At 40.1% G+C, this 21,950-nt stretch overlaps 1 protein-coding gene across 1 annotated transcript; it reads left to right on the forward strand.

Annotated features, from left to right (window-relative positions):
* Positions 1 to 15,121: 15,121 nt before the first annotated feature.
* Positions 15,122 to 20,701, forward strand: s1pr5b (sphingosine-1-phosphate receptor 5b). Its single transcript, XM_089006847.1, has 2 exons — positions 15,122 to 15,256; positions 17,176 to 20,701. Exon 2 carries the CDS (start codon positions 17,364 to 17,366, stop codon positions 18,594 to 18,596), a length of 1,233 nt encoding a protein of 410 aa, XP_088862973.1. The 5' UTR covers positions 15,122 to 15,256; positions 17,176 to 17,363; the 3' UTR covers positions 18,597 to 20,701.
* The last annotated feature ends 1,249 nt before the right edge of the window (positions 20,702 to 21,950 follow it).

A 21,950-nucleotide genomic window follows, 5' to 3' on the forward strand; every position in this document is an offset into this window, starting at 1 on the left:
AGAACAACTGTGAGATTTATTGGTTGGGACAGATTCATCCAAGTAATGTGAACTCTTCAGCAATAAATTACAAAGGGTATGATGTGAGCTGAAAGACACATTTTTACCAAACTCAGGGAAAATATGGATCTTTAACATAAAAATAAAGGTGTCCGTTTTTGAAGAAAGTAGATAGTACAAATATAATTGAAAATTACCATATATTCTGGTGTATAAGGAGCACCCAAAAGCTTTCATTTACTTCAAAAGATGACACTGCACCTTATACGCAGATAGATGTGCCTTATATGGGAAGTAATATTGAGCCACAAAAGGTCTTGAAACTACTGTCAGCAGCCACCAACTCCATTCCTCCCTCCTGTATAAGAAATAGTGTGTAACCCCAGCCTCTAGTGTAGCACCTTATAATGTGGTTTGCTTTATATTTGAAAAACCTTTATATATTTATATATTATACTTGGAAAACTTTTTTCATTCATTGAAGGTGCGCCTTATCATCCACTGCGGCTTATACAGGTAACATCCAATTTACGACTGAGTTCCGTTCCGACCAAACGGTCGTAGGTCAAAATGGTCGTAAGTCGAAATCCATTCAAAATTTTGAATAGAGACTCTGAGGCTAAATAACTCACAAACTCCCCCTCTTAAAGTGTTAAAAATAGGGTCTGGAGGTCGTGATAATAAGTATGGGTGGTCGTAAGTCGAGCAGGTCGTAAGTCGGATGTTACCTGTATATGGAAAAAGTTTGAAAATACACCATTCATTGTGGGTGCGCCTGATACTCCGGTGCGCCGGAAAATACGGTCCAAAAACAGTTGAAATTTTACAACAATGACAATACTATGATAAAAAATCTCAGATGTTAGCCCCTGCAAGTTGTGATATTGAAACAATACATTTGCATTTTGTGTTGACAACAAAGATAAAGTAAAGTTTAAGTCCAGTAATTTAAATATATGATCCTAAGGTCAAATATGGGTATAAAGTTCAAGTCCTACAGGGGAAAAAATATGAGATAAAGTCACTATTTCAATTCAATTATAAATACTCTGAGGGGAAAACATGTAAAAAAAAATTGTTTTATCAATGTCACAGTGAGATGTGACAGTGATAATTTTACAAGAATGAAGTCACAATACAAAACAAAAATACAACACATATTCTTTCTGGATACGTAAACCAAACCCCCTGAACTATTGTAGGAATAACTGCGCCCAATGCATTATAACAATAATTATAATAATGATGACAATTATTATTATTATAACTATCATTATGTATTTTTTTAAAAACCCATTCACGTGGAGCATAACTGTGAGTGGGCACAATAATGTTTGAGTAGGCGGGGGTGGTTCACTGAAGTCAACTGTGATCACTTCCACAGTGGCGAAGCCCTCCCGAAAAATTCCAAAACATGATAAACCAGACTTGCCCCAACATAAAAATGAAGAGACACTAATTAAACCAAGTGTGCACCAGTCTATGAAAAATGTCGCTCCTTGTGTTTTTAAGAATGCAATAAATAAATTAATCCACCTATTTAAAATTGCATTTTCTGTGTAACTCTCTCTCTTGTTTCTATTGATAATTGCATTTTATTTATTGCATTGTATTTGTGATTATATTTTTATTTCTTATAGTACCTATGCTTGTCTGTGACTGTAAAGTATCCCTGAGAGCTTTGAAAAGTGCTTAAAAATGTATTATTATTATTATTATTATTATTATTATTATTATTATAAGTACATAAATAAGTCCGAAACTGCACCAGTCTCAAAAGTTACCAACACTGAGTCCAATCATTGCCGTAGCAAGATTTAATCAGTGCACCACACGGAATTTGTGCTGTTCACAATACCCCCCCCCCCCCCACCCCTCATACGTGGACTAAAAAAGTTGCACTTTGGTTTTATTATTCAGTGTGGCCTTGATAGATTTTCTGAACTACTTAAGCAAAATGGCAGAAGTAAAGAACCTTGGAAAATGGAAAAGTCAAATATACTTTTGGAGGAATGTGCATGTTGCATGTCCTAACCTGTCAAATTGTTGGGGTAATGTAATCACAATCATTCAGTCTGGAAGTCGGGGGAAATTTGATGTGCAAATCAAAATGTGCTTTGCATTGTGGAACATACACAGTTTGTAGAAGGTGAAAAACCAGCTGGTTTGTATCTGCATGTGCACTCGTGTTACCCTATTTACTTAATCTATGCGGTACAGATAAACTGGACCCAGATGCTCAAATTGTGTGGCGGGTATGTGTGAGCGAGTAAGAGAGAGAAAAAGCTAATATTGTCAGGGAGCAAGCACCATAAAGATGATATTTGTGATGTAAAAGTGTTTGTGGCGGTGGACGAAGTAATGGAACGTGGAAGAACATCAAGCTTAAAAAGACAAAACTCCCATTGGCGGACTGATTTGTATGAACTTCGACCTTCTTTTAGCTTGTCTAAATTCTAGTCGACTGTCAATCACCAAGTCTTCATATGTGCTCGGTGTTGCAGAATCCCGATCGCTGAGAACCAGGTCTGCCAAATTCCCAAACATGATAAACCAGACTAGCCCCTGCATAAAAATGAAGATGCACCAATTTTTAAACCAAGTGTGCACCAATCTATGACAAAATGTAGCCCCTTGTGTCTTTTTAAGCGATAAATAAATAGCTAGCTAGCTCCTAGCTCGATAGCTAGCTAGCTCGATAGCTAGCTAGCGAGCTAGCTCTATAGCTAGCGAGCTAGCTCCATAGCTAGCTCTATAGCTAGCGAGCTAGCTCCATAGCTAGCTCGATAGGTAGCAAGCTAGCCCGATAGGTAGCGAGCTAGCTCGATAAGTAGCTCGGTAGTTAAACAAAAAAAAAATACATAAATAAATAAATAAATAAGTGTGTTATGATGTAGAATAAATCAAACATTATTACACTCAGGTATTTGTCAGGTGATTTTGTATTGCAAGGCAACAATATATATAAGCTGTCCCCATAAATAAACTTGAAAAGAAAAACAGCCGTAAACGTCAACGCTGTGGAGACGAACAGATCAGATGGCAGACAAGCAAATGCGTGAACTCTGCTCGGATGGAGGCCACATGGTAGTCTTTTTGACCTCGGAATGCTTTCTGCCTCCAGGAATTTAATGTCAATATGTACGTTAGGACACCAACTTCACAATTACGCAGAGAAAATCTGGTTGTCAGCAACTCGACTGCCATATTATGAGTCTATATCCAAGTTGGCCCTTTGACACTATATTTTTGTCGGAATTGTTATCATTTTTGAATTCATCAGTTTTTTCTCAACCTAAGGGACTGTTTATGGATACATTTGGACAAAAACAACAAGGGCATTCCAAACTACACTGGCATTTTGTAAGCAAAAATGCTCATTCTTTTTAGCATTACCAATTTCGGGTGCTTTTTACTTTAGCGTTGTGGGTTATTCTTTCAAGTCTGTGTAAATGAGGTTGTTTTTTGGCAATGTCGCCATCCATGCATAACATTTTCCCAAAGACAACAGAAAGCTTTCGTCTTTTTGGTAGCTGATGTTATGGAAACGTACACAGAAACAAGAAGAATGCTAAACATTCTTCAATTAAACTGGAAGCCAGTGACAGCTAGCTTAGCGCACAATGGTGTACTGTAGTTTTGAAAAACACGGTGTGACGTGAATTTTAAACACAACCTCACACAGGGTGACCACTAGGTACACATAAAACCAAATATGGCTTTTTTACGTTTACTAGCTTTGCCGCGATCTTAGCCCCAACATGTTTTTTCATACAATAATGCTCATGATGCTAGAATTTCAAATGCTCTTAGACTAACACATTTAATCCATCATTTCAGAGTGGAAATGTAAATCAGCATGTGTTTAAAGAGACGAGTGGGGGTGATACATACATACAGACACTCCCCAACTTACGATCGAGATACGTTCCGAACGGTCGTTCGTAAGGTGAATTTGTTCGTAAGTTGCTTCAGTGCTACATTTTGTATGGAATGTATGTTTCAGGCTTATATATGTATGTTTAAGGTTTATATAAGTATGTTTAAGGCTTGTATAAGTAACATCTTTTGGTTTGTACTGAAAAATAAATAGGAAATATTATGCTCTATGAAGAAGTACATCTACAACTGGAGAGAATACTACATACGTTACAACAAAAATGTTTGCACGTACCATTGTTCGTAACCCGAATGTGAGTAGGGGAGACTGGATAAGCAATACAAGTGATTGCGCTCGTTAGGAATGAAAAAAAACATGCTTTTATCGTGGCCTTCTCCTCACTCACACCTTATCATGGTTTTACAAATGAATCTGGGATGCTGAGCTGAGATCTGGCATTCATTTACATTCTTGCTGTCTTTTTTTTAGGAAGAGAGATGGAATTTCAAGTGGCCACAATGAAACACAGCAGCAATCGTTCAGGGGAAAAAAACGGCATCCCACAGAGACGACTACGACCGCTGTGTGGTTAAAATGTATTTTCTGTGTCCATCTCCTCTGGTTACCTTCTGGCCTCGTGACGGGAATATGTTGCTCGTATTTGTATGTTTATAAAAGTTCCTTCAGCTGATTTGACCATTATTTGCATATTATAAATAAAAATACATTTGTAACTTTGTGATACCTCGGCTTACAAACTTAATTGGTTCCCAGAAAGTGTATGTAAGGCGAAACGTTCATCTGCCAAACATTTATTTCCCATCAGAAGCCATTAAAAATAATCTGTTCCCAGGGTCCCATAAAACATAATTTTCGACCAAGCAACTAAGCCTTAAAACTACACAAAATATACCTTATTTTATGTATAATAAATGTGCTGTTGTATTGTAAAGAAATTTAATTATAATACGATAATGTTGTATTGTAATTAAATAAATTTAATTATAATACCACAGCACATTCATTATACATAAAATAAGGTATATTTTTGTGTAGTTTTAAGGCTTAGAAAATTCGAAAGTACAAATTTATGTTTTATGCCATAAAACATAAATTTGTACTTTCTAATTTTCTAAGCCATAAAATTTATGGGGACCTGGGAACGGATTATTCTCATTTTAATGGTTTCCTATGGGAAATAAATTTTTGGGATACACACTGTTCGCCTTACACACTCTGTCTGGGAACCAATTAAGTTCGTAAGCCAAGGTATCACTTTATTCAAAGCTTTGTATTTATGTTTTGGTCTTATTAATTCCCATACAATTCTCGACATTCCCTTAATTCCATGGAACACTCTTTCTGAATATTTATTTTTTTATGCAATTTACAATACTTAGCTATAAATGTGGTATGATGTTGTTGAACAGTCATATACACATCACTTAGTTTGGAATGAAAAACAACAAAATGATAAGATAATATCTTGATGTTTTTCATTGTTTCCAGCCACAACATTTGTTTTTACGAAGGGAAAAAAGAAATCTTCAATCCAGCATTCAGCAGCTCAAGTACAGATTTTAAGTAGGACTTAGTGTGGCATGGTGTCTTGATGGAGGCATGGCAAGAATGAACGCGTCATTCCAAGGCTCAAAGAATCTGGTGTCACATTCACACTCTCAAAGCATTTTGACTAAAATCTGGATCGAGTTAGACCCCCCTTTGTCTGCCATTGCTGGATGAACAAATCCAGACTTTATGCACACACACCTCCCCCCCCCCAAAAAAAAAGCTCCATCATTGAAACCCAGCCAAGCCAAAAGAAATAGACCACATCACCAATAGCATGTTGGCTGACCTGGACCCCAGTATCCAGCAGAGAATGGAAACCTCGATGAGCCGATTGGATGTCTTCTGTCTGGACTCCATGAAATAATACACACAACCCAGATGTGGATGCACACACATACGCACACACCTTTCCCCCCCCCCCCTCCAAAAATGGCCTCGGTGGCTTTTTGTTGAAGGTGTGATTGGTTGTTATCACCCTAATTTCAGCTATCAGGAGCCATTTCCTGAACGGAAAAAAAATAATCCTAATTGAGATGAGATGATGAGTCATTGCTTCTCTTTCTGCCAGCAGGGAGATGACGGATAGCCCCAAACTCCCTTTTCCGCATCCTCTCATAACTTTTTATCCAGAGTCCACGCACTCACCAAGCGGTGCATCGTAAATTTGTCATGGAAAAAAAGGAACGTCTTTCTTGCTAAAAATAGACGAATTGGATTCAAAAGCACAATTGAAATGCCTATCGCAATACAAAAAAAAAACTGTATATTTCAAATTGACAGCACATGAAATGTACAAACATAAATTATGATTCAATTTCTGTTTTGGTCCATAAAATGTCAGAAAATGGGCAGAAAAAGTGCCTCCTTTTTTTTGCCCGAAAATGTGTTTTGTTTAGATCCTGTCACGATTTGGAAGGTGGTGCTGACCCCACAAATGCAGGCAGGAGGAAGGTTCAGGGTGTATTTGACAAATTGTATTAAATAAAGTAAGCAGGAACAAAAGCTCAAAGAACAAAAAAATGTCCAAAGTAGCAAACAAAACCATGAGTGAAACGTGACAAGACGAATCAAACCTGACAGGGTGAAACAAACAATGACCCGACAGCGAATGGTCATGCCAGGAGTCATTTTAATTACCACTGATTAAACCAACCAACACCTGTGCAGCTGCAGGCGGGTCCCGACAGTGCCACTCGATAGCAAAACAAAACGTGACAGACTCATCAAAAGATTAGAAATCGGCTGTCATATCGGGCTACAGAAATCTGAGAATATTAACTGTTGCGAGCTATGATTTTTGGGGGGAAGGGGTGAGAAGGGTTTGCCCCTTTTTTCTAACATTCAAATGATTTAAATCCAAAATCGTTATTTATTAAATGAATACTTTGTTAGCTGTCAGGTTATACATGGTAGGACACAGTGGCGGACCGTCAAGGCCTGCAAAGCCTTCTCTGCTGGCCTAAAAATATCTGAATCACAGACTGATGTTCATTATATTTTTTCCATGACTTTTTATTAAATAATTACAAATTGTCTTTCAGCTTGCTTTCATTACTTTTCTCCTGTTGCGCTGCTTCCAGATGTGTTTTCGTATTTAAGAATGTAACCAATCACATTTCAGCCATCATTTGTTACCAGGGTCAGAAATCTACCTGAACGCCTTCACAATCATTTCTGCGGGCCCTATCACATCAAATGTGTCGATCAAACTGTTGCTTTAACCCAGGGGTGTCAAAGTCATTTTTTGCCGCGAGCCACATTGTAGTTATGGTTTCCTCTCGAGGGCCGTTATGAATTTGGGGAACCATTAGAATGTTTAAATCCCTTCAAATATTACATATAGAGCACACAGCAAATTAATGAATAAGTCGTTTTCAAATCTGAAGTCAAGAATAATGACTTTTATTGTGGTTGACATCCAAAAATATGAAATTTTGGCTCAGATTTTAGCAATCATCATGGGCCTTGAATTTGACACCTGTGCTTTAACCAATCAGATTTCAAGTTGGCAACCCTAAATGGACCTCAACGCCTTCTTGAAGGAGCTGGTCAACGTCATAGTTTCAGAAAACTGATCTTATTACTAGCTGCTAGTAACAAGAGCATACTGGCCACAGCTAGCATACTGTATCGCACAAGTGTCAAAATCAAGGCCCGCGGGCCAAATCCGGCCCGTCACATCATTTTTTTTCGGCCTGCAAAAGCAAATCAACTTGTTAAATTCCATGATGATTTCTAAAATCTGAGCCAAAATTTCATATTTTTGGATGTCAACCACAATAAAAGTCATTATTCTTGACTTCAGATTTGAAAACCAGTTATTCATTAATTTGCTGTGTGCTCTATATGTAATATTTCAAGGGATTTAAACATTCTAATGGGTTCCCCAAATTCATAACGGCCCTCGAGGAAACCATAACTACAATGTGGCCCGCGGCAAAAAATGACTTTGACACCCCTGCTGTATCGGTAGATCGGTTGATTTAGTAGCAGTTTTGTCAACCCACAAATCGCTGAAGGAGAAGAATAAATGGATTTGGTTGGAGATTTACTGTTAAAGCCATTTTCAAGACGGACTTTTCAAGAATAGATGACATTAAGAAAAGTCGGTCAGTTATTTCCTGGCTAATGGGCAAGTGGACTTGTAGTAAATCAACAGACAGCCGGTTCATCACTGTCACTGCAGACGCTTGCTATTTCCCAAGTTTAGGGTCGAGGTCTAAATATAGGTCGCAGGTCAAATTTCAGTGACATCCATTTTCACACCCATTTTCATCAATCCTTCCATTTTCTACACCTTTAACCAGGTCAGGGTTGCTATTAATCTGGAAGCAGTTCAATCACAAGGCGTGTCGAAAAGACAGACATCTTTAGATTTACGCCATCACTCAAATGAAAGTGAAACCACACAGCAACCATTTTCAGGCTGATTCATCATTCTATAATCCAATAGTGAAAAGTTCACACAATGCAAATGTCAAGAAAATGTATGTGACGGAAGAGTTGGGAAAATACACCAAATGTTAAGCCATTGCAAGTGCAAAGATTGAGGAATGTTTTCTTATCATCACCGATGTTAGTGTGGGCCGGCTGTCCTGATGATGGGGTCTTATCGGGCGCGTTGGACAGACAATTGAGTGGTAATAGATGACAGGAGGAGTGTGATAAACTGCGAAACTCCAGGGACGTAATTATTTAAGTTAGGAGGTGGGCAAACTAACATGAATTAACGTAAGAACTGATGGGAAGAATGAGATTTTGTTTTAAAGGACAACCGACACCATTTTTTGTTTCCTAACTGACATCAGAAAAATGTTTTATAGCATCTAAAACACGCAGGCTGATGTTTTTAGTTAAATGGAAAACATCAATCAAAATGAGTTCAAGTGTCCCAAAACTACTTCAAAATGACCTTGGAGATGGCGAATTGCAGAAGGTTCCATCCTCTTGTTCTAGCCTTGGTCTAGAATCAAAACAATGGTTTCAGATTCGGAGAAGATGCTTTCTTGTTACTCATCCAGTTATGAATATGATTCAAATAGTTCTGAAGAGGAAAGCATAAATGTTTGCAATCGTTAAAGAAGTCCTTCCGTATAAATTCGAGCGGTCAGGACTCCAATGTAGCGTCCCAGAAAATGCACAATATGGTGCCCATGCTCCGTTGGAAATGGGCTGAATTGTCTGCTGGGAATTTGTGTCAACTAGTATCAAATAGTAGTCTTGGTGCAACACACAACGATTCACCATTGCGTTATTTATGTTTTCCTTCTAATTTCGCCATCAACATGACATTTTCAGACCAAACAAAGTACCCAAAATGCATTGTGTGTCGCTTTCTCGGTCAGGGGCGTTCCTGATGTGACGTCACGTCTGGAATTGTCACCAACTCAAAAACAAGACTTCCTGAATATTCAGCGCGAGTCTTAAAACGTAAAATATCGCTATATGCGGTGGAATCCTTGTAAAATACGCTCAGTAGAAGTCATTCGAAGCGATTTTACAAATTAGGGACACAACCTTTCCGGAGGTGTCGGTTGTCCTTTAAGTAGAAATGAAATTTATATCGCATACGTCCATCCATGGGGTCAGCATTTTTAGCAGAGAAGTCCAGACTGTTTCTCTCCCAAACTCGGCCCCCAAGGACCGGGCGTCCTATCTGTTTTCCATCATACTCTGCTGCATCGCATCTGATTCAAATGATGAGGGTCGTTCTCATGCTTCTTCAGAGCTTGCTAATGAGTTGATCCTTGTAATCTGGTATGTTTCAGTAAGAGTGTGATGGATAACAGGCGCGACAGTGGCCGGTGAAGACCGAAGCTGGACATGCCTGGAACACCTCACTGGGGAGGGGTTTTTCAAAATACATGAACTCCATGACTTTGGGGCAGGATCAAAACCCGGATCTGGGGAGGGCACTCAACATGTTCTTTTCCAACTCGGACCCATGGCCTCAGATTTGGAGATTCTGATTTTCATTTCAACTTCACATAAGGCCAGCAAGAACTGTGTAAGATTGCCTCCTGAACGAGTCAGATCATCTGCGAAAAGCAGAGCCAAATTTGTCGGGCCGCCAAACTGTAAACGCTTCAAAGCATAAGCTGCACCTCAAATTTCTATTCATAGTCATGACCAAAACCAGGGCTAGGGTCAAAGGTCAGCCTTGGCAGAATTTGACTCTCACCGTAAACAAATCTGACTTGCATTGTGTTAGTTTTATTGATATTAAAAATGTTAGCTTTACACATACATAATCACAATACTAGCAGTAGTTTTGTTTCCAGTTAAACCTCGGTTTTCGAACATCTCGGTTCTCGTCCTATTCAGTTTTCAACCAAAAATGTTGGGGTTTTTATGCCTCCGTATACGACCGAAATTCAGTTCTCAACCAAACTGAGCGCACCTGAATGCGCCACTCAATGACCCTGCACTTCTTATACATCACTTCCTTATATGTCATCTTGTGTCGTGTCTTCCTCATTGTGACCGATGCATTTGTATTGTTGAATCAAGGATTTTTTTAACGAAGAAGCAGATGTGTTTGGTAATGTGTTCAAATCAGAAGTTATTCTCGTGTAGCGTTCCATTGTGAGCAGGCGCGTTTGTATTCTTCAAAATTGATTAAAAAAAAACGTTTCCGGTTGAGATCTCAGCGAATCGGACTTGTTATCGTGTTACATTGGTAGCAGACATTTTAAAAGCAGCCGTGTTTGGTGAGACCCTTCATCGTCTAGCGTCCATTGTTAGCAGACGAGTGTTCAAGAAAGAAGGGGGAAAAAAAAACATACGTGTTTGGTGAAAACTTCGGAATACCCGACTGTTGCTTTTGCTTTTGCAAAAAAAACACCAACGGAAGTGGGAAACTAGTGCCAAAATTTGTTTTCTGGACTTGGAACAAATTAAAATGTTTTACATTGATTATTATGAGAGGTGCTGATTCGGTTTTTGAACACTTTGGTTTTCAAACACATTTCTGTAACCGAGGTATTACTGTACTTTGCGTTGCCATCCTCAACTTTTACATGACAAAATATATGACTGTGACTGAACGCACGCGACTTAAAAAAAAATGCTGTTGGAGTGATGCCCATTCGCTTATGTAACTATATCTCAAAGTGAAGGCTGCTTCCTCATGAAATGTTAACTTTAGACAAAAATGCCCACGCTCTCAGCAAACTCAGATATTTTGGGATCTGCATGAACGTTGTCTTGGGATAGCTAATTTATTGACAAAGAAAAGTCTGGGAAATTGAATAACATAACATCTAGTTAATACAAGGACAATTGAATTTGAATGGAAAATCAAACGTTTTAGGGGGTGGGGGGAGGTGAAACGGTGACGTTTCGAAGGCTCCCTATGGTGATATACTATAAATGCCAAAGTCAACCAGAATCGTCTCCAGCTCATCCCAACCCTAATAAGGACAATCATTGTTGAAAACAGATGGAGGGCTTAGTGCTATTACAGCTACAAAGAATGCCCTGCAATTTGTAATCCTGTTTATACCTTCCGTCGGCATAATGGCCCTCATGTTCCTTTTTTTCTTTTTGTCTACCATACTCTTGCTTCTTCACATGTCTGAGAAACAACAGACATAGACGACTAAATCTTCTCTTTTCCTCGCTAGGTGGTCCTCATATGCAGCCTCCTGACATCCACTCCTTACCGCACACACGGACAAATATCACGCAGGGAGGATGTTTCATCCAAAGAGGATGTTTTGCATACACAAGCTATACCATTGGTGGAATCGCTAACGTATGGCGGCTGTGGTGCAGAGTCAAAATATACACTCTCAGCTCTATAAACGGTTCCTGTTGGACTCATTGCCGGTCCGTCAAGGTCAATATTGGTTTCACATCCACGTTCAGCTTGTTTAGCGTCAGAGCGGTGTGAGGGAGTGAATGTGCGTGCGGGCAAAAATAAAAATCCCAGTTCTATTGTTGATGTAAATTAAAGTAGAGCGGGAAAAGACAAACATGGGGTTTAATGAAGAGAGGAGAGACAAAAAAAGTAGATTGCAGGCCTCGAATCTTGTACAATTGCACTTTTGTTCTTTAAAGGGCAACCGACGTCACTTTTTTGTTTTTTAACTGACATCAGAAAAACGTTTTATAGCATCTAAAATACCCAAAACACGCAGTATGATATTTTTAGTCAAATGCAAAACACCAATAAAAATGACTTAAAGTGTCCAAAATCTGCAAAAAAAATGAGCTGCGAATTGGGCATTTTCAGAAAGTCCCGCCCCCAGTTCGTGATGTCACGCCAAGACGTCTTGCATTGCTGGAGAATCAAAATAATGGCTTCAGATTCGGATAATATGCTTTCTTGTTACACATCTAGTTATGAATATGATTCAAATAGTTCTGAAGAGGAAAGCATACATGTTTACAATCGATAAAAGAATTTATTCCATGTCATTTTGAGGCGAACAGGCGGGGAGGAATGTCTCACCCAAAAAGAGGCAATAAAATGGCCACCGAGCTGTGAGGAATGAAGCAGCCCGTTTCCACAGGCTGATACATTCCTTCCATGGAGCTTGGACTCCCTCTGCTGGCGGCTTTTGGATGTAACAAGGGTCTCAAAAAAAACAGTACAGCAAAATACATGGACGTGATGGAAAGACGCTACAATGCGTCTTTTTTACGGTGAGGAGGCGGTCCTTTTCTGACGTCACGTGAGGACTCGTCACCAACTCAAAAAAAGACTTCCTGAATGTTCAGAGCGAGTCTTAATATGTAAAATATAGCTATATGCGGTGGAATCTTGTTAAAATACGCCCAGTAGAAGTCATTTGAAGCCATTTGACAAATTATGGACACAACTTGTCCGGAGACGTCGGTTGTCCTTTAAGTGGTGATATTGTGCATTTCATAACAGGTGCCGACAACCACACATAAAAAGTCATCCTGTGACTATAAAGTGTCCTTGAGAGTTTCTAAAGGCGCTTATTAGTAAAATGTATATTATTGTTTCATTTTTCTCCCCTCCTTTTTCCTGCTTTGATTTTGCTTCATTCTTCCAAGAAAAAAAAACCTCCTGAGCACATGTCTAAGATGAAAAAGGGGTAACATGACCTTCCTGTCCGGGGTTACCTCTGTTCCATTTTTCTGTTAGACTACTCCTACCGGTGCGTCAGACGGCCTTTTCTATATATTTGAAGCTTTGAAGTGAGGCCTCTGCATCACCCCCGACAGGATATTACTCTCTAATGACCTCCGAACGGGTGTCCTCAAACGAGCGCACGATGGCATGCAGACAGCGAGGAGTGTCGGGAGACATTTAACGTTACAAAAACATAGACTGGAGTTGAAGGAAGGAAGTTCTGTCCAGAAATCTCCAAGTCCTTCACTGGTATTTGAAGCTTAAAGGACAACCGACACCATTTTTTGTTTCCTAACTGACATCAGAAAAACGTTTCACAGCATCTAAAATACCCAAAACACGCAGGCTGATATTTTAAGTCAATTGCAAAACATCAATAAAAATGAGTTAAAGTGTCCCAAAACTACTTCAAAATGACCTCGGAGATGGTGATTTTCAGAAGGTCCCGCCCCCTTGTTCGTGACGTCACGCCAAAACGTCTTGCCTTGCTCTAGAATCAAAACAATGGCTTCAGATTCGGAGAAGATGCTTTCTTGTTACTCATCCAGTTATGAATATGATTCAAATAGTTCTGAAGAGGAAAGCATAAATGTTTGCAATCAATTAAAAAAGTCCTCCCGTATCAATTCGAGCCGTCACGACTCCAATGGAGGCGTCGGTTGTCCTTTAAATATGTCAACAGACCCACTCATTGACACTATCAAAACTTAGAAGGCCCCCTTGACCCCCGTCAAACAAACACTCTTTTAACATGGACGAAAAACACACACACGAGAGTATAATTAGACATTCTGCAATGAAAGATGATAAAGGTACAAATACTGGAAAACTTGTTGCTCTTGTTCATAATCTGAGAGGCAATCCTGAAATGCGGTTCATTGGCACAAGCTTCTGTTTGGTTAGTTCTACTCTATGAAGCATTTCGGATGTCAAAACGCAGAGGGTGGGAAAGGAGAGCTGCTTTTCTATACACAAATAAATAAGCTCGGATGTGCTTGCTGTCACATGTTCTCAAAAGATGTATGTCATTGACAGCGTTTCACAAGAATCTCTTTGAAATTACTATTGAAAAGATTCATTCTGTAGTGTCTTTGTAAATATTCCGCAGGCACTTTAAGGGGATAATCCACAAACATGTACAGTGACCGTGTTACGGCATGATGAAATCCTCCCATGAGAAGAAGGGAAGGAAGCCGCTTTGAATCCCACGGGAGTCCCATTCATGCGGCACATTGGATGTGTAAAGAATGCGTTTTACAGTTAATAATCATAGCAGGAATAAGTTTAGCTTGGACAGAGGTCAATTCGATTGCTCTTTGTGCATGTTTGCTTTGGAATCGCTTCCAAGCAATTTCCTTTTCAAAACCGTTTTTGCCCAGAAAACACCAACAAAGAATTATTACGGAAAAATAAAATAAAATAGTTGTGGGCTAGCGGTTAGCACGTTTCAGGGTTGGAATCTTGGGTCCTGCCTATGCTTGAATTCTGTTTGTTGAAGATTCTAAATTGTCCACAGTTGTGAGTGTGTATGATTATTTATTGGTATGTCCCTTCTGATTGACAGGCGACCATTTTGGATTAGATTGGTGTTTAGCATTTGACTAAAAAACATCAGCCTGTATGTTTTGGGTATTTTAGATGCTATAAAACGTTTTTAACTAATAAAAATAATAATACATTTCATTTCTAAGCGCCTTTCAAAACTCTTAAGGACACTTTACAGTCACTTTACGAACCGTTATCCATCTAAATTTACCCGATGATAGTTTGGCCCTGGCCACTATCATTCCTCTTTATTTCTTCCTTTGTTCAAATAGTTTTAAGGGGGTTTTCAGTGGTTTATCTGTTCTTTAGGAAGCCTAATCTGATAGTAAGGGCCAAGAGAGCAAAGGGGGTGGAGGGTGTGCGGTGGTCAGTTGGGAAACAGAGAGAAGGAGAGAGAGAGAGAGAGAGAGAGAGAGAGAGAGAGAGAGAGAGAGAGAGAGAGAGAGAGAGAGAGAGAGAGAGAGAGAGAGAGAGAGAGAGAGAGAGAGAGAGAGAGAGAGAGAGAGAGAAAGAGAGGGGCTAGACCAGCCCCTCGAGCTGTTGCATGTTTAGACTAAAGTCTTACTTCCCACCCCGCTGCAAGCTTGTCAGTTTGACTCATTCGATGGATGTTCGTGTTTGGATTCTGTACTTCTGAAAAGAAACTTTGAAAGGTACCGATTCCCTTAGCTTACTTTGCTCATTTAATTTGTTAAATTACACGTCTTTCGCAGTAGTTTTACTTTTCATATGTTGTGTACGTAGAATAGTCACCTTGACAGTTTGGGAAATATTTGAAATAAATACGAAAAATAATGTTGTGATGTCGACTGCTCACTAATGAATGAGATTCTCTATGAAACTACTAACTATTATTTTTACACAGCATCCTGATGAGCAAAACGTCTGATTCAGTGCACACATCTTTAATGAGTAATTTAGTCATTTGACTTAAGTGCATAATTTATTCATATTACGAATCACTTCCGATTGGGTTCCAACCAATAAGAAGCAGACTAAATTAAAGGTGTGTGCTCTCCCCAAACAATAAACGTTAACATATGACATGAAGGAATTCTTACAAGGAGCCTGAGGAATGCAAACGTAATTATCTTTGATTGACGTTAATTTCACTGCCTATAACAATTTAAGCGCAAATATGTGACGGATTTATGATAATGGTTTGCTTATGTGCTTTGGCACTGATGGATAAAACACATTTACGATGTGCCTTAACTTCAAACACACCTCATCTATACAATAAAAGTTGGATGTGGATGTGTTTCGGCCAATGCAGCTGCATTCTTTGAAATTGGGTGCACATGTGGAGTGGACTGACATGTTCCTAAAGTGACACTGAGACTTGAGACTCAACATTGGGGTTGACATCAACATGACCAAAAGGTGACACTTGAACAACAATAACCATTTGAAGCAGCATTTACCAGCCTTTTCAATTTTGAACAGATCGAACAAAAATACCTCAACAAGTGAACATTCAGATGAACTCATTCACTGCCAGACTTGTGCAAAAATGTGTCCACTCCAGTGCCAGGGTTTTTGTCATTGTCACTTGAATTCCAGAACCCACAAAATATTGACTTTTAGGACTACATCAACATTCAGTACAGCATTAGAAACCTTAGACCAGTGGTGTCAAAGTCATTTTTGCCACGGCCCACATTGTAGTTATGATTTCCTCTCGAGGGCCGTTATGAATTTGGGGGAAGCCATTAGAATGTTTAATCCTCTGCACATATTACATATGGAGCGCACAACAAATTAATGAATAACTAGTTTTCAAATCTGAAGTCAAGAATAATGACTAATATTGTGGTTTACATCCAAAAATACGAAATTTGGGTTAAGATTTTAGCAAGCATCATGCAATTTCACAAGTTTGATTTGCTTTTGTGGGCCGAAAAAAATGATTTGGCGGGCCGGATTTGGCCCCCGGGCCTTGACTTTGACACCTGTGCCTTAGACTCTCTTGTTTCACCAGAAAAAAAAAGTTAATTCCTAAATTACATGGGTCTGCAGTTATAGGAGCTTGAAATGAGGGTGGCTGTCTAAAATGCAATGCAATACATACATATTGGTTTATGTAGCGCTTGAATGACAGCTGAAGCTGGCACACAGCGCTAACATGGAAGGAAGGGAAATGCTGCTCCCTTGTGGAAAAGAAAAAAAAAACATTGCCTGAGGTCATGGGCAGCACTTTATCAGCACCCAAGCATGAAAAAAACCAAACCCGAACAAATTTGGGATCCCAAGTCATATTTTCAATTCCTGAATAAATTCGTGAATGAGTTCATATGTATTTGTTCAGGCTTTCACTCTGCCATTTGTATCAATGGTTGAACAATTTGTAGTACACCGGATGATCTCTCATGGCACAAAAAAGGCACCACACCACAATGATTTAAATGTTGGTTGATTTAAAGCACACGATGGTCTTAAAATGTATTTTTCTTCCAGAATAATGCTTTTTGGTCAGACTGTCATATTAAATGACAACAGCGCGTTTGTATTTATGTCATACTTTGTTGAATTTTTAACAACTTTAATATGTCTCTCTTTTCCCCCCCTGCAGTGACCTGGAAAAAAACGGTCTCAATAGCTTCCTCTTGTGGTAAAACTAAAAACAACCGAAAATAAAGATGAATATCATTGTATCCTCCTGTGTGTTGTTGAAGGACCCTTTTCCACAATGCTGGCCAAAACCACGTCAACTGAAATGACTTTATAGCCACTTCACCTCAAGCAGAAGGATCATAAACTATGGAGGCTTCAAGTCCTGCTCTTGCTGGGATTTTCCCAACTGCGCCCGACGTGCACCCATCCTCCGCCACTTTCTCCTCTTCTGGCTATCTACAGTTCTTTTGGCATTATCAGGACAAGTCCGTCATTATGGACCATTACAACTACACGGGTAAACTGCAGGGGGACCGTTACCGTGACGGCCTTCGACCCGAGGGCATCGCCTTCCTGGTGGTGTGTCTGCTCATCGTACTGGAGAACGCCGTGGTTCTTCTGGCGATCTGGAGGAACAAGAAGTTCCACTTGCCCATGTACTACCTCTTAGGAAATCTGACTCTGTCAGATCTCCTGGCCGGGATTACTTACATGGCCAATATCATCATGTCCGGGCCAAAGACTTTACAACTGACGCCGTTGCTGTGGTTCCTGAGGGAGGGAGGAGTTTTCATCACTCTGGCCGCCTCGGTCATCAGTCTGCTGGCCATTGCCATTGAACGCCATGTAACCATGGTGACGATGAGGCCGTACCACGGCGCAAAGCGGGGGCGGATGTTGGCGCTGATCTGTGCGAGTTGGGCTCTGGCGGCTTTTTTGGGAGTCCTCCCAATCCTGGGATGGAACTGCATTCATAGACTGGACCAATGCTCTACCGTGCTTCCTCTTTACGCCAAGAGCTACATCCTATTCTGCGTATCAGTTTTTAGTGCAGTTCTCCTCGCCATCGTGGTCCTGTACGCCAGAGTCTTCCGCATCGTCCGTACTAATACGCAGCGGCAGCGATTAGGTTTGTCAAGTAGCATGAGAAAGGGTTTGGCCCGAAAATCCCAAAAGTACATCGCCCTCCTCAAGACCGTCACCATCGTGTTGGGAGTCTTCATCGCGTGTTGGCTGCCTCTCTTTCTCCTCCTTCTCTTGGATTTCTTCTGTCCAACTCGCAGCTGCCGCTTGCTCTTCAAGGCCGACTACTTCCTTGGAGTCGCGATGGTCAACTCGCTGCTTAACCCCATCATCTACACCCTGACCAGCAAGGACATGAGGAGAGCCATTTTGAGGCTGCTGTGTCGGCCGTGTCTCATGACCAGGGACGGCCAGGTGAAGAAGATTGGTATGCCCTTTTTGGAGTGTAGCTTCAGTAAGACAGAGGTGCCCTCCCAGAAGTTAGAGGCGGGGGTGGAGACAACCATTTCCTCTGGGAATGTCATCACCGGTTCGTCTCCTATCAAGACCCTCTATCCAAAACTATTCAAGCCTTAAGACTATTTTGGCTTAGCTTTCACTTAACACCGGACATGTATCTGATTAATCAGACAGAACAAAAGTAATCAGATTAGCTTCAGGGAGTAGTCGGTGCTCCCGCAACCTTTGAGCAGGGACCTATCAGAGCAGAGATCTGGCACCGCCACCTCTGTCCATTAAGGATATATATAGGGCCAGAGTTACCAGCACAACTTTAGATCGCTGACGAAGCTCTTCGGACAAGAAGCGAAACGTCCGACACCTTCAAAGAAGCACAGATGACGGCTGAAGAAACCTTTTCATTGATGGACCACTCCCGTACGACTGAAAGCCTACACAGAGCAGACATGTAGCACAGCTTTTGGAGGATAAATACCCCCTTTTCCCAATGCAAGGACGAGCCGTGGCCGAAAAATGCAAGAATCCAACACAAAAAGAATCTAAACTATTCCTGTTATAGACTCATTACTGGTACCCATGTTGACAACCATAACATGTACTTGCACAATGAGACAAGGCCACCCAAATATGAACAAGGCGACTTGTGAACTAATTTGCACAAAGATATCAAAGAGAAGAGAGAAATTGGCTTGCACTCATGTGGTTCTGTGGTTCGAATCCAAGCCTGGAAGAATACTTTGATGAAACCAATGACTGACTAATGTAAATATTGCGTTCAGACTTTCATTGAATGGCTTTCCCCAAAGCCTTGGTGTGGTTTCTCATCATTTCAGCAGATACACAGAATTTCGTACTGCCGTAAACATATGGATTTCGCTGGATCGAAGGCCGTAGATAAGAAGTGAAACATCTCTAAAAGACTGTCTGGCTGACCGTGTTTGTCACACAAGGTGAAAACGAACAAGAAAGAGAATCGCATACATCAGAGTCAACCACAGATAGTTTCAATGTATTGCGTGGTAGAGAAACGCAGAAACTGTTTTGAAATGACAGTGAAGTCATCGTGTGCCCAGTGGAAAATCTGTCGGTTTTGGTGTTAAATGTCAGTCTGACCGAAAAGCTCAACCACACAAGCACAATGTTGTATTTGGATACAGCGAAAGACTCAACACATCTTTTCGATTATCTCATGTTTGGCATTAGACTTTTATCCATATTTTTATGTCCTCTGACAGAACCTTAAAGGACAACCGATACCATTTTTTGTTTCCTATCTGACATCAGAAAAACGTTTTATAGCATCTAAAATAGTCAAACCACGCAGGCTGATATTTTTAGTCAAATGCAAAACACCAATAAAAATGAGTTAAAGTGTCCCAAAACTACTTCAATATGACCTCGGAGATGCCGAGTTTCAGAAGGTCCCGCCGCCTTGTTCATTACGTCACGCCAGAACGTCTTGCCTTGCTCTAGAATCAAAACAATGGCTTCAGATTCGGAGAAGATGCTTTCTTGTTACTCATCCAGTTATGAATATGATTCTAATAGTTCTGAAGAGGAAAGCATACATGTTTGCAATCGATTAAAGAAGTCCTCCCGTATCAATTTGAGCCGTCAGGACTCCAATGTAGCGTCTCAGAATATGCACAATATGGCGCCCAAGCTCCTTTGGAAATGGGCTGATTTGTCTGCTGGCAATTTGTGTCAACTAGTATCAAATAGTAGTCTTAGTGCAACACACAATGCTTCACCATTGCGTTACTTGTGTTTTCCTTCTAATTACACCATCAACACAGATCAACACGAAGTTTAAAGACCAAACAAAGTACCCAAAATGCATTGTGTGTCGCTTTCTCTGTCAGGGCCGTTCCAGACGTGACGTCACGGTAGGTATCGTCACCAACTCAAAAACAAGACTTCCTGAATATTCAATGCCAGTCTTAAAACGTAAAATATAGCTATATGTGGTGGAATCTTTGTAAAATACTCTCAGTAGAAGTCATTTAAAGTGATTTTACAAATTATGGACACAACTTGTCCGGAGGCGTCGGTTGTCCTTTAATTGACAAATGTATGATGTAGCTGGTTTGTTTTAATACTGTCATTTATTTTGTGAAACATTTGGGTAAAAACTTGTAATTACTGTTGTATAGTAAATTAAATACATTTTGTAACAGCGTATGATATTGATTGTTTTTTTTAAATAAAGTTCTTAAAATGTTTCTGGCGTTCAGTTTATTTGGATTTTGTCTTAATTTGTGTATGATGCCTTTTTGAAGAACGACAAGCGGCACGACCGGAAGTGAGCTCCTTCCGTCTCACATCTGGTAAGGGCATTGACCTACATTACATTGACACCTTTTACACACGCCATATAACGCACCTTTTATTCCAGGGGTGACCATATACACAGTTCATTTCCCCACTTAATTACCCAACCAAAAGGTTGAAGGAGATGTCAACCAAAATTATTTTTTTTAATATGCAAATGTTATTTTTTAACATACTTTGCCCTAACCATCTTAACGTGACAATCTGATTAATGGTGTGATTGCGTAACATGAGTTTAGCAGTTAAATCTATTTGTTTTAGTACATCGCAACGGGTGGCCATTTTGCTACTTGCTGTCAACTGAAAATGACATCACAGTTGCTCAGGGCTCAGGTAACAAACAGTCATGGCTCATCTTCAGAAAACAGGTGCAACTAACGAAACAGACCAAGGTCAGAAAGTCATATTTACAAAAGACTCAACTGCCCTCTGGAACAATTATTCAGCAACTTGATATTTATAACACAAAAGATTACACCAAACGTATCTCAGGGCAGCCTTGGAATAATGAACTGGAAAAATATGTCTACAAGAAGGCCCCATAGGCAACTTGGATCAATTGAGTGGAAGGAAAAGCAGATTTGGGCAATCAACTGAGGAAGGAATTTGAAGGAAAGGCCTTTTCAAGGCTTGTCAATAGTCAAAGACAGCTTTATTGTCAAATATGCTAATATGCATAACATACAGCACAGATGAAATTAATTGTCAGATCGTATCATTGCTTTGTTTCGATTCATATTACACTTTGTAAGTCATGTGTTCAACCAACTAAGATTGGCTAGCAATCGGCTCAGGGAGTACCCCGCTTACTGCCCGAAGGCTATTGTGATAGGCTCCAGTCCAAATTAGAAAATGGAAGGATAGAATGATGTGTTTAATAAGCAGTGCATCATGTCACTGAGGCAAACACAATGTTTTGGAAAGAGAAAAAGAGAAAAGCTAAGATTAGAAGGATAAAATGCCAAGCACAATGAGATCATGTCGCATAAGCCTCACTGTCTGTGCTGTGATACAAATGAATGCGAGTTGCCCGCATGTCCGTGTATTTACAGTGTTTCTTGCCACCTTGTGGTTGTAAGTAGAATACACAGTTGTGTATACGACAACGGTCGGGGGGAATTAAGGGCCACTAAATGAATA

This window comes from Hippocampus bargibanti, linkage group LG10 (assembly GCF_051943395.1).
Source record: "Hippocampus bargibanti isolate YZ-2025 linkage group LG10, ASM5194339v1, whole genome shotgun sequence".
In the NCBI taxonomy this organism is placed as follows: Eukaryota; Metazoa; Chordata; class Actinopteri; order Syngnathiformes; family Syngnathidae; genus Hippocampus; species Hippocampus bargibanti.